Here is a 12,250-nt window from a genome sequence, read left to right as displayed (position 1 = left end):
CCTCAAGCTCCAAGACCGCACCTCAATGCCCTTCAAAAGCACACAAACAAACCCCCGCACTCGAGGCTCGGCCCCAGAACTAGCGATGCTGTTTCGACAGCCCACGGGAGCTTTTTAATTCGACAGCTTACTCATAAGAAAGCAAAGAAAGAAAGAGCTCTGATCAGAGACGGGAACCCCGCCATACAGCAAAAGCAAAGACCATCTTCCAGACCCTGCAATGGACAAGCGCCTGGAGACTGTATGGTGTTGGACAAATGGTCGCAATGCTTGACTTCCAAAGTGGAGAAGACTTAACACACGGTGTTGCAGATCCTGCTTCACGTTGGAAAATTAGCATTCAAAGCCTCTATGTCAACCCAGGAAGCAACCCATCTTGAAAGCAACGATGTTCCTGAATCCAGAGTACAAAGTTCAACGAAATTGAACACCGCATCTACCTCCCCTCAAAAAGCAGTGATGGAAAGACACATACAGGAGCAAGCGTTAGAGGGATCACCTACATAGACTGAGAAGAGGTATGGGCCATACATAAACATCAGTCAAATCTCCCCACACTCTCCTGCCGTCTTGAAGAATGACGGCTTTGAAGGTTTCGAAAAGCTCTTTGCTTCGACAATTTCACATACCGCACGCTGGGCCGCCACAAGGTAGCATAGAGAACGGACACACATTGTTCTGCCAATTCACAGATCCTCTGACAAGATTAAATACACATCGATTTGCGGTGTCTTCGATAACCTTCTGAGGAAGACACTTTGTCGCAAGGCATCATCACGTCCTGTCAAGCTTGTCTGCGATGGAAAATCCCGATACTCAGGCCCCATATATATCTCACAAAGGCTGCACCATCCTTACGTCTTTTCAAGCCTCTCCTCGCTTTGGGAAACCTGACCAGCACGCAACAAGCAACCCCTTTTCAGGGAGAGCCTCGTCGAAATAGAGTTCGCACTTCCTGCAGCAGACCCGCTATATGACAAACACGCCGAGCCGCAGCCTTGTCTGGGCGAGTTTGTGGCAGGATTGAAAGATTGCCAACTTTTGGTTTCCATGTGCTACATGCAACTGGTGGGTTTATTGCAGGCCAGCTAGCGGTGGCATTTCCTGGACAGACTGTGGAGCTTCTTCTCATTTTGTTGTTGATCCTTGTTCTATTGCGCCCCCTTTTAAGCTTGAGTGAGAGCCCTGAGAGCTGCCTCAAAATGGTGAACGTTCTGAAGCGTATGCGCGGTCTTCAGCCTGTGAGTTGTTTCTTTTACGCAAGGGGGAAGAGTCGCTAACGATTTGTAGAAAGTGAGTGTTTGAGATATCCAGCATTTTGTGTCTCTACTCACTCTTTCAGCTATTCAAAATCCGTCATGGCGAAGGCGCAGCTATCCTTCCTCCTCCGCCTTCCCCTCAATTAACTCGTCTAAGCCTACGATATGACCGGAAGCAATGGAACAAAAGCACGAGACCTGCGAGAATATTTCAAAAAGATCACCTACCGCGATTGAAATACCACAATCCAGCCCTACCCATCAGGGTAGAACAAGGACCCAGCCGATTACAATTGACTTTTGAGAGTACCGACCAGCACGCGTTGAGGGAGATGGAGAGGACCTCTCTAGAAAGAAGCAATGACGGCGAATACAGAGAAACGTGGACCGAGATAGAGGCAAAATCCCAACCTGTCGAAGAGACAACCACATCTACATCGTCATTAACTTCTCCTGCGACATCGATTTTCACCAGGAGTGTGGAACTGCGTTTAGGGCCACACCAGCCCGGGAGCATCTGGACATGGTTCCAGAACGCCACAAGATGCGAAGATTTCCCAGAGAACCCTGAAGAAAGTGAACAGATGGAACGACTCAATGAATTTTTCGTGAAGGCAGAAGAAGACAGGCAGCGCGTCAAGGCCGGCATGGATGCGATCCGGAAACAAAAAGAGGATCTGAAAAGAGCAAGAGAAGCCGCCGAGAGAATGGTAAATGAGGCATAATCTCTGGGATATCATAAAATTCTCCGAAAAATTCTGTACATTACTCGACACACTGTACACCGGCCTGTTTGTCAAGATATGGATTCTATGAGGCCAACTACAGCTTTCTCCCCATTGGTTCCGAAGTCATCCTTTGGTCTCTTCATTGCCACCGTTCCTTGCAGATTCACACATGTCCGTCACGTCAGCAGGTCACGATGATCTATCTACTCTTAATCGAACGATATCAAACAGCAACGTGACAGTGCTCTGTGAAGTTGACATGATCCGAAACTCGCTTGTCCACGTCCGTCGTTCTGTGCCTCAAACTCCCAGTGCCTGTCACAGTCACCTGTGGGACTTCTCAGTGTTTGTCTCACCTTTCAACCGGGTACATAAGCATGGTCTTTCCTCAAATCTTGTATCCGCGCGATTGGTCTCTCGTGTGCCCAAGGGATCAATTCTGGTCCGTGGTTCAATATGGTAAAAAATTCAAAACAGCCCCAAACACCCTCTGAAGAGGCAGGTCCCAGCAGCAAGCCAAATTTCCAAGCAGTATCTGACTCGCCCCAAACTCTTGACCCTGACTCTTTATCCTCACTAACAGGATCTCTTTCCGTTCGCGACCAGGAAATTGGGGAGCACGGTCAGCCGCAGAAGCCTGGCAATCCTGATCCGCCTCGGTCTGGTTCTGGATCTCACCCAGAGACGACCCGGGCGCATCCTGCCCCAGCATCCAGAGAAAGCCCCACAGACCGATCAGGGAGGATTCGAAGGGAACAGATCAGATATCAGGTGCACAGAACTCTTGACCTGATGAGCATGGTCTGCTGGGGTGACCCGCAAGCAGCAGTTTCTGCCTTACGCCGTTCATTCTTGCACGCATTGCGTCGGATCGAGCGTGGCGACCAAAATACACTGCTTTTTGATCTCAATGATCCCGACCTCGACATTTCTCATGATCATCCCCGTTTTACCGAAGAATATCAGGACTGGGTGTTTCCCGTAGAAGATTACAATGTTGGCGCACGCTTACCGGGACGCGTTCGCAGACATAGACGTCGTCGGGGCGGAACCAGGATGGTCATCAACGACCGAGCCTTCCCCTTTGGTGAGGCCATCGTCGTTAGGCTTCATGGGCCTCGATCAAGATCTCGGTCTGAAACTGGCCGGCGGGGTCAGCCTCGCTATACACAGGCTCAAGGACACCGTGCTGGCCACGGCGCTCGAAGGAGGCCCGCTCCTCTCCCACGAGCTCGAGACAACCACCTTCACCGGTCTTTCCACAACCTTCCTGAAGATGATACGGTGGGAAGCGCGACTCACCGAACCACTGAGCACCACTCACAGGCGAATTCCGCCACATTGCCTCCACGGGGAGATATGCCGCGTGCCTACGAGCCCCGTTCTCGTTCTCGTAACATAATCTCTGGGACTGGCCCGAATTCACCGCACCACACAGCTCGTTATCGCCAGGAATGGAACAATTTCATCAGACGAGAGGCGCACAACAACCCTTTCGTACTGCTAGGAACGAATCCGCGCCGGCGCAGAAATGCAGCTGCAGACGGGCTATTATCGATGCCCAGCGATCAAGTTGACGAGCCTGGTCTCGAGATGGAGCCGGCATTCTTGTCTAGGACCTCTTCTGCTCTCTGGACGCAATGATATTGCGGAGCTGGAGCTAGGTCAAGGCCACAGAGTTGATCGGCGGATAATGCTCGGCTTCAACGACGACATCGATGGTGGAGCAGGACTTTGAAGCGAATTTGCGGGGGCCCAGGGTTGATTTCAAGCGAACGGACTGGACTGTGGAGTTTGCTTTGGTATTCGGGATATCTTGCCAAGGGCGCCGGCTGTTGAGTACCTGCACCACCTGTTAGGCTAGGTGATTGATGGTGGTGGTCGGGATGCCACGCGAATACCGGATTTCGGAAAGTTGTATCTGTGCTCCGTATGTCCACCAGCCTGGCTGATGCTGTAAACATATAGGTACCCCATACAGAGATAGGCTAGGTAGCTTACTGACTGGGATCAACACCGAAGCATCGAGACGAAGAATATTCTTAATTATCGAACGATGCTGCGGAGGTGCTACTCCAAGGATTCCAAGGACTCCCCAATCCTCCTTGAAGCTCCCTAGCGGCCCTCGAATCTGTGAAATTAGAAACACCTCATACCCAGTGGAGATATAAACGCAGGATAAGGATGGAGTCGGTAATAGCCAGTAAGAGTCTTTCCCTTTGAACCCTTCTTTCTTTGCGTCGTTACAAAAATAGAGGAAATGGGGAGGGGGTTGAGATGGGGGGTTTTTCTGCTCTCTCACTCTCTTCTTCGCCTGGAGACCAATTCGAGGGCATAGTCTATGGATCTAGAGCAGAGTAGAGTAGAGCATAGTAGTCTGTAGAAAACGACCTGGCTCACGGCTCATAGTAAATCGAATACGGCAAGTGCTGAATGGTATACGATAAATACTACATAGCGTAGTGAACCTATCTTCGAGCCCATCCCACCCATCTAGCTTTCGCGTTTCGTCCCATCGATCGCCAATCGATCGCACATGCACTACTGCTGCTGCTCGTTGTTGCCATCCACGTCCACTGCTCTCTAAAAATGCAATGCAAGGTAAGGTAAAGTAAGCTATTGTGATGCCATGCAATGGTACACTACCCTCGACTGGGCTGCACGACTCCCAACTGCTCCGCGGCCCGTAACCCGCCCTGGACAATCTTGCGAAACAGATCCTCATCCCCGTTCACATCCGCCTCCCCGCTCCGGGATCCATCCCCATCTCCGTCGTCGTGTGGCCCAATCCACTTCACCACGCCGCGAAAATCCGCGCTCCTGCCCACGACGCCCATCTCGACGCCCCAGCTGAACAGACGCACGTCCACCATGGCCGCCGCGGTCATGTGCACGTGCAGGTGGCGCGGATCCATGAACTTGTCGTAGCCGGTCCACAGGATGTCAACACCGGGGACGGCGCGGTGGCGGATCACGCTGGACTCCTTGTCGAGACGGCCGCAGCGGTCGTTCGGGGCCGGGCCGCGCGGGTCTGGGTACCTGCTATTGCCTCGGCGCGCAAGGTTGGATCTGGAGGAGCCGGAGGAGGAGGGGGGAAGGCGTCGGACGCCGCGCCAGCCGATTTCAATACCCCCTGCGGGCGGTCGGCGGGCGGGGGACAGGTGCGTCACGTCGTGCATGTGGTCGTGGTGCAGGATGTGGCGCGTAAACCCCTGCTGTGCGAGCAGTTTCCAGCTCAGCTCCGAATATTGCGCCCCTGGAGTGTACAGGACGTTTGAGAGCGTCATCACGCTGACGTCGAATTCGATCCGGCGCCTGGGACCCGGCATGATGGGGAGCACCACTGTGCCTCTCCTCCGCCTTCGCTGATCCTGTGGCTGTTGTTGTTGTTGACGTTGTTGAATGCCGCGTCGTGCAGTGGCATTGCCGTCGCGACCACCGCCACCCCTCCTTGGTGGCGGTTGTTCTCTGGGCTCCGGTCTAGGGTGCCGAAACAGGTTGAAATCGGCGCACTTGTGTGTCTCGGAAGTGAGGTTCAATATCCACGGCGTGAACTTCATGCTCTGCTTGTGATGGGTCGATCCGCGCGGAGGAGTAGGGAATCGCACCGGTAGATTGTAGGGGGTGTGTGGATCGGGCCAGAAGCCCGGCAGTGGGATGTCTCGCTGGATGTCATTGATAGTCGGCCGTGGGAGCAGGACGCCTGGAGGTCTTCTTTGTATGGGCAATGGGTAATTGATGTCATCCTCTTCGTCATAGAACCCGCCGGCGCCGCCGTATACCAAACCTGAAGGAGGAAGAGGGATCAGGTCGCGACCGCCCAGACGTGGCATTGTGAACAGTATATCACCGGGTGCTTTTCTTCAGCTTTGATATTGATATTGACCTTGGTCTGGAGATGAAGTTCAGCGCAGGGAAGGGGGAAGGAGAAAGGACGGGACAGAGGAAGATAGGACGGCTCGTTGATAGACAAGAAATGGCCATGAATGAGGAAAACGATGGCTGGATGGATAGAAAGATAGAGATGGGAGGATCGAGAACACGAGGTTGAAATACTGCGATGCACACCTCTGGTGACTGTCTCCATCGTGAAGTCTGATTGTAAACGGAGTGAGATTGAGCAGTGACAGCATGATAGATGCTCCATCCATCTCACTGTGCTCTAACCCTCTGTCACTTCTCCTGCTTATCTCGATCAGTGGCGCAGGTTGACGAAGGAAGATGCTCCGTTCTGCTTGAGACATCGTCAGCAGAGTTCTCCGTTCACTTTTGGAGAGCCCATCTTACCCTTCGAGATGACCTGATTTGTTTTCTCATGCACTCGCTCCCCATGTCAGTCAAGTTGTCACAGCATAAATATATGTCCCACTCCAAAAGCTGCTGGCGTTATGTGGCCTTGTCGAAACAGTACAAAGTGCACCAGCAGAGTCTCCGACATAACTAACCTCGATTTCACCCACTATCGCTCCGCATCGTACTCATCGACAATCAGCAGCGCCTTCCCCGGCTCATCAGCATGCTCGATCGCCGTGCCGTAGATCCCGATCCTGACCGTCTGACTGAGGCGCAACTTGGGATAGTCGCTCTGCAACGACTTCAAGTTGATGATATTTCTGGGCTCGTGGGTTTTGTAGTAAAAGACATCCCTGAGACGGATGGCGGTGAGTCTCTCGCTTCCTGTGACGGGGATCACGACGTCGCCCTTCCCCAACACTACGAATTCCTTGGTTCGATCGGCTGACAGGTCTTCGTCGAGGTTGAAGAATAGAGATCTGTCGTGGCAGTAGTGATGCGGGCTGCCGTTCCAGACCATCCATCTCTCCTGTGTTGGAGGCATTGAGAGTGTTGATTTTGAGCGAGATGCGGGTGTTGTTGGATGTAGTTGTGCGCTGGCCTTCCTTGAAGGACTCTTGGCTTGTGCGGGAAGTGATCGAATGGTGTAGTATGAACAGAAACCCGGTATAGCAGGGACGCCTTAGCGAGCTCGCATCAAAAATTCAATCAGATTGATATAGGATCATTCAGCGAAAGCCGGAGAGTCAGAGGATCATGCTACCTCAGGAGCCAGAGTCATGCAGATCCCAATCCTGCACTGCTTGACAAACGAAATCTGGGTCTTCGGGGCCATCACTGGCCCATCACTCGTCTTTGGGTTTGACTTGTTGATACTTGCACGTAAAGTCTCTCCAATTCTCTCTGCAACCTAATCAGTTCTTTTGTCGAGACATCAGCATCATTGTAGAGGACCAAACAGATTTGGGCTGCTCGTTGCGCCACCGGTTAGGTTGGCTGAGGCATGGGAAATACTTCACAACTCCTCGGCTTTCATCAGTAGCTCTCTGCCCAATCTTTGCAGGTATGCTTTGGCTACATCCTTTGGAATGTTTGCAAGTACGAGGTCGGAACTGGCAACAGACTTGGTAGGAGTACTTTGTCCATTCAGCACTGGCGCAGAATGACAAAGGTTCGAAGTGAATCTTTTCACAACATTTTCAAGGTCTTGTCGGCTCTCATCGTAGGCTGCGAGATCGGGCGATGCGTCATGATGGCGATTGCCAGTAAACATATCAAGCGGCAAGTTACGAAACGCGAGCTTGACAGTTCCGTCGACCCAAGGATCCTGGATATGTGGCGCTTCATTTGAATCGGACACAGATTCCCGGCCAGAGATTGAGCCATTGTTGCTGAGGCTAGAGAGCTCCTGCCTCGGGGTGCTCGACAAGAAGAGACCATTACACGGACGGTCTTTTCCATTGCTGCCATTGAGGAGCATCACACTGGCCACAGACCAGAAAGGTGGAACGAACAAGGCATCTCCGGGCTTTTGTATGGCTATGTGGGGGCTTGTCCCTGGTGGGGCATAGAAGATGTGGTCCTGTAACGGCGTCTTGTCACAGAATATATCAAGATCGCTCGTGGTCGCTCCGGGTGGGAAGTCGAGCTTGCTTTGGTCGCTTGGTGGAAACAGGAGCAGTTTTCGGGTGCCGTAGGTTTGGAACAGAATATGTGCCATTGCACTGTACTGGAGCTTGGTGGAGATATTCTTCGATATAATCAACTGCAGCGAGTGTATAAGTGGACTGACGCCGCTGAGATGTACGGGCATCCGGAACTGATCACCAATATCCAGTTGGTACTTGTGGAGGGACATCGGATTGCTGTTTTTGAATTCAGAACTGCGAAGGTCGAACGCTGTCGATGACACGCCGAGCTCGTCCAAGAGTTGGACTAGTGACATGTTCTCAAAATTCGAAGGACTGAGTAAAGTGCTCGTTTCTTCGCGCATAGTGTTTTGGAGGAGTGGGTTCTTAAGAAAGTCGCCTGGACGCGACCGACAGAGGCCCGCATCAAGCCCGCTCATGAGCAGAGGCCGCGACAGACGCACTGCGGCATGAAAACCCTCAGGATCGGTTACCAGGGCTGGGGCAATTAAAACGCCCTCAGGACACCTCTCAACTGCGGTGTAGCTCGAGTCGGAGTTTGCTGGAGGATACTTCGAAGCCTTACTAGGCACAATGACCCAATCAGCCGCAAGTCCGGCTTCTTTCTCATAGAGAACCCATATGCCTTTGTTGAAGTACTCGCCGTGGTTGAAGCAGTCGGCGCCACCACCGAGGATAACGTACATCCCTGTTCGTGTTCGAAGTGTAGAATGGCCGATCAGGAACGGCCGCGGACAATCTTGCGAGCACATAGCCTCCACGGCCACCACCCGGAAGCTCGGCTCCTTGCTCTCGTCATGCCAGGTCGAGAATGTCCCCGTGAGAGACAGGATCTCGTACGTTCTGGGTATGCATCCCAACCTGGCTATGCCGCCAATGATTAAAAGATAGTCTTGCACAAAGCCGTAAGAAGCACCGAATCGGGCAAAGTATTGGTATGATCCAATGCTGGTATCCAATCCGTGGGACGGGCGGAACCTCAGTGCCTGTACGGCATTGTCGCGTATCACAAGTCGCCAGCGCCAGAACCCCTGGCAGATAACGCCGTCCTGCCTCATCCCGCCAAACAACAAGCCGTGGTTGAAACCCAGACACACAAAATTCGGTCCGAACCTAGGTTTCGGGTCTTTGCCGAAAATCCGGAGCGCGCGCCAGCCTTTGTTGGGCTCCCACAACAGCACGTCGATAGCAACTTTGGAAGGGCTTACCTTGCCACCAAAGCAGATGGCACCGAACACATTGTCGGGCAAGGTGACAGGCGCTATTCGGTGTCGATATCGTCCTTCTGGTAGATCATGGATACGATACCATGTATTTCCTTTTTGGAGCCAACAGTCCTTCAGAGGTTGAGTTGGCGAGAGGCGGCCACCGACCAGAATGTTGTCTCCATTGTTCAGAGCGGTGATGACATGACAACATCGTGCACCGACTTCAGGCGGCAAAACTATGGGTGTCTCGTCGTTCAGATGGCGTGGTCGACAGACAGCACTTGTAGAAAGGCACGACTTTGATCCAGCACCGCCAAAGATGGCAACAGCGTCCTGGTCGGGTATGGGATAGGCTGATCCGTGGTGACGTTGACAGAGATCGCCCGGATCGTTGTAGTATCGAAAAGCGAAATGTTCAGAGTCGGGATTGCATGGTGACGAAGTCCTCGCCGAGATATCGGAAGCTTCGCTGGAAACCGAGTCGGCACGAGACTTGATCATTTTCCCTGGAAGGACAGGATGAATGCCATTCTGTGCGACAACCAGGCAATAGTGACTTGCCCAGAGGGCAAATTCTTCCCAGTCGTCGAAAGGCTCAACGTGATCCAGCTCCATACGCTGGGAAGGAGACAGAAAGCGAGCATCGGCCCAAAGCTCCCATAGTGACTGGTAATCAATCTGGGTGAAGCCTGCATTGCTAAAGCGCTGAATTTGAGAGCGATCATCTGGATATTCGAAGATGGATTTCAAGGGCGTGCCGAGGGCGGCATAGTGATCGGTCATTTTCCTTGTAAAAGGGTTGTCTGGTTGATCGGGGCTACAAGGCTCCAGGAGACAAAATGTGACGTCTAACCATCATGGGCTGTCAGAACAGTGATGCAAACACCAATTTCGCAAAAGACCGGAGTATCGACTCACCTTTCGAGAGCCTTGAACACCAAGAGATGAGAGTATCGGCAGCGCCCACAGGCATGAACGAGGTAGAATCCTCGGCTATGCAAAGGACTGAGCTTCCCTCCACACTGACCACGGACCTGAGCAGTCTTTCCAACCTCTGAAGGTTGCGCAAATCGCACCCGATTGCGGCATATTCTTCGCTGTCAATCAACACCGAAGGGTCGCTGCCGACGCAAGTTGACCGGGTGATTGACCGGGTGAAATGCAACAAGTCCCTCATCTCTGGTGTGCTCGTGACGATGTCTCTCTTCGTCTCCATCACCAAGTCATAGTCGACATCGACGAATTTGACATCGGAACAAATCTTGTTCTTCTGCAACAGCCAACCGAACGGCAAAGGATCACTGTATTAGAAGGCGCCGCTCTTAGCGATCAGCATTTGCCGGTAAGGAACCTTGACTCACTATCCGGCACCGAGATTGAGGATGACTTTCTTCTGACCCGACGGCCTCTCGAGGAACTGCTGGATCACCCATTTGATTGCGCGCATTCGAAGCCAATACCCCCGATGAACCGCGGGTGAGGCGCGTCTCACCTTTTTTGCGAAGAATTTGTGGAAATGCGGTTTCGAGAGATAAAGCCGCTCAGCGCTGGCTTTGAATGATATGGCAGCATTGTTGGTCTTTGCGCACCGCTCAGTACTTTGATGTCTTTGATAACCTGTTAGATGATGTGTTCCACGTACGGCCATAATGAGCCCAGCATTCCGTTCAAAAGGCAATATATCCTCGTAACCGCCGACGCCGTTACTTTCAGATAACAGCATTGTGCCGAGAGGGGGTTAAATCTAGGCGCAAAGAGGCCCATCAAGGCCCGAAAAGAACAAATGAGCCGCCTTCAGATGCGGCCCCCTGCACAAAACGCCCTTGACGAAGGCCAACAAGAAGGGAAGCAACGGCTACAGGAATTCTCACCATAAGATGGAATAGAGCAGTAACGTCGTTGACATGTTGTTTCGTGGGACGAAGATGAAGATGAAGGAGACGAAGATGACTAACTCACTGGCCACGCCACTGAATAAGCTTTTGGATGATATCGGGCCAGTGTATCCAGAATCCATCCGATATTGACGATATAAATACACTGTACGCCACCAATCGTGCCGTCTCACGCTATGCAAAGTGTAACCCCAGCCTCGTATTGATGCAGGGTGTCGTGCGCCGCGCCAGTAAATATCCCCAGCCAGTATTTCAGAACTCGGCGACCACTTCGTATCTTTGCCCGCTGGTGGTAATGCTCCATACACCAAATTGCCCCAGTGCCTGCGTGCAGCATCTTTCCGCTTCGGCTTCGACTTCGGTTTCGCTGAGGCACCGCCTTGCAGTGGTTCAGAGAAGTTCTTCCCAGCCTTTGCACTTGGCTTGCAGACCGCATGTGCCAATGGCCTTACCAGCTTTTGCGCGACCGGTGCAGTCACGCTTCCAGCCGGATCCTGCAACAATCCAATTGACTTCCCCGCGCCTCGTGCGTTTGACCTGAGTATGGCACCCTATAGCTCTCTAGCCGTTTCTCTTCAGCTCGCGGAGATCTTCTCGCGATAGCGCCCTGCAGGTGTTGAGCGACTCCCAGATTTTGACTGCATCGGACAAGTAAAGCAAGCACAGCGCGCATTTGATCGGCCGGGAACACCGAGTTCTTGACGCTCAAGAGCAGAAAGTTTCCGCCGCGCCTTACAATCCAGTTGTCACAAGGATCGACCTCCATCGTGCAGCTGGCACCCAAGAGTCTGGGCGGACTGACAAACACTCTCGCGTGCCCCGTCGGCACACCAGCGAAATCAACGAAGTAAACGACCTCGTCCAGAACAAGTCGCTCATTCACTGCCAAATCCAATTCGATTCTCCCTAAGCCAAACTCGTTGCCGATACCGGATCGAATTGCTCGAATTCTGGACATGCCCGAAAAGTCTGGTAGAGATCCGTGGAAGTGCAAAAGTGGTTCGTACGGTGGTTCGTGATGACATGATCGGTATGAAATATGCCTTCAGGTATGGTACCAGCTACTAAACTAAAAGAGAAGCGTACGAATTGATCGTGGACCCTCGAAAAATTAATAACATTCATAATCCGTGAAGCTTGGTAATCTCATGTCAGAGGGAGAGATTAGGAAATGTTCCAGTGACGCAGAAGATCTGAGGTGAAATCAATACCTATCCG

General features: G+C 52.4%; 4 protein-coding genes across 4 annotated transcripts; 1 reads left to right on the top strand and 3 right to left on the bottom strand.

The window, feature by feature from the left end:
- Positions 1–1,202: 1,202 nt before the first annotated feature.
- Positions 1,203–1,984, top strand: A1O5_04127 (uncharacterized protein; the record flags this gene model as incomplete). The annotated part of the gene is made up of 2 exons (XM_007744735.1): positions 1,203–1,241; positions 1,343–1,984. 2 exons carry the CDS (start codon positions 1,203–1,205, stop codon positions 1,982–1,984), a joined length of 681 nt encoding a protein of 226 aa, XP_007742925.1.
- Positions 1,985–4,629: 2,645 nt separating this feature from the next.
- Positions 4,630–5,820, bottom strand: A1O5_04126 (uncharacterized protein; the record flags this gene model as incomplete). The annotated part of the gene is made up of 1 exon (XM_007744734.1): positions 4,630–5,820. The coding sequence occupies one exon, from the start codon at positions 5,818–5,820 to the stop codon at positions 4,630–4,632; it is 1,191 nt and encodes a 396-aa protein (XP_007742924.1).
- A 626-nt stretch (positions 5,821–6,446) lies between these two features.
- On the bottom strand, positions 6,447–6,824 carry A1O5_04125 (uncharacterized protein; the record flags this gene model as incomplete). Its single annotated transcript, XM_007744733.1, has 1 exon — positions 6,447–6,824. The coding sequence occupies one exon, from the start codon at positions 6,822–6,824 to the stop codon at positions 6,447–6,449; it is 378 nt and encodes a 125-aa protein (XP_007742923.1).
- Positions 6,825–7,295: 471 nt separating this feature from the next.
- Positions 7,296–10,785, bottom strand: A1O5_04124 (uncharacterized protein; the record flags this gene model as incomplete). The annotated part of the gene is made up of 3 exons (XM_007744732.1): positions 7,296–9,985; positions 10,056–10,438; positions 10,499–10,785. 3 exons carry the CDS (start codon positions 10,783–10,785, stop codon positions 7,296–7,298), a joined length of 3,360 nt encoding a protein of 1,119 aa, XP_007742922.1.
- Positions 10,786–12,250: the final 1,465 nt, after the last annotated feature.

Source organism: Cladophialophora psammophila, assembly GCF_000585535.1.
Source record: "Cladophialophora psammophila CBS 110553 chromosome Unknown aczJe-supercont1.5, whole genome shotgun sequence".
NCBI lineage: Eukaryota > Fungi > Ascomycota > Eurotiomycetes > Chaetothyriales > Herpotrichiellaceae > Cladophialophora > Cladophialophora psammophila.
The sequence above is the reverse complement of the archived record's forward strand: the minus strand, read 5'-3'. Positions and strand labels throughout refer to the sequence as shown.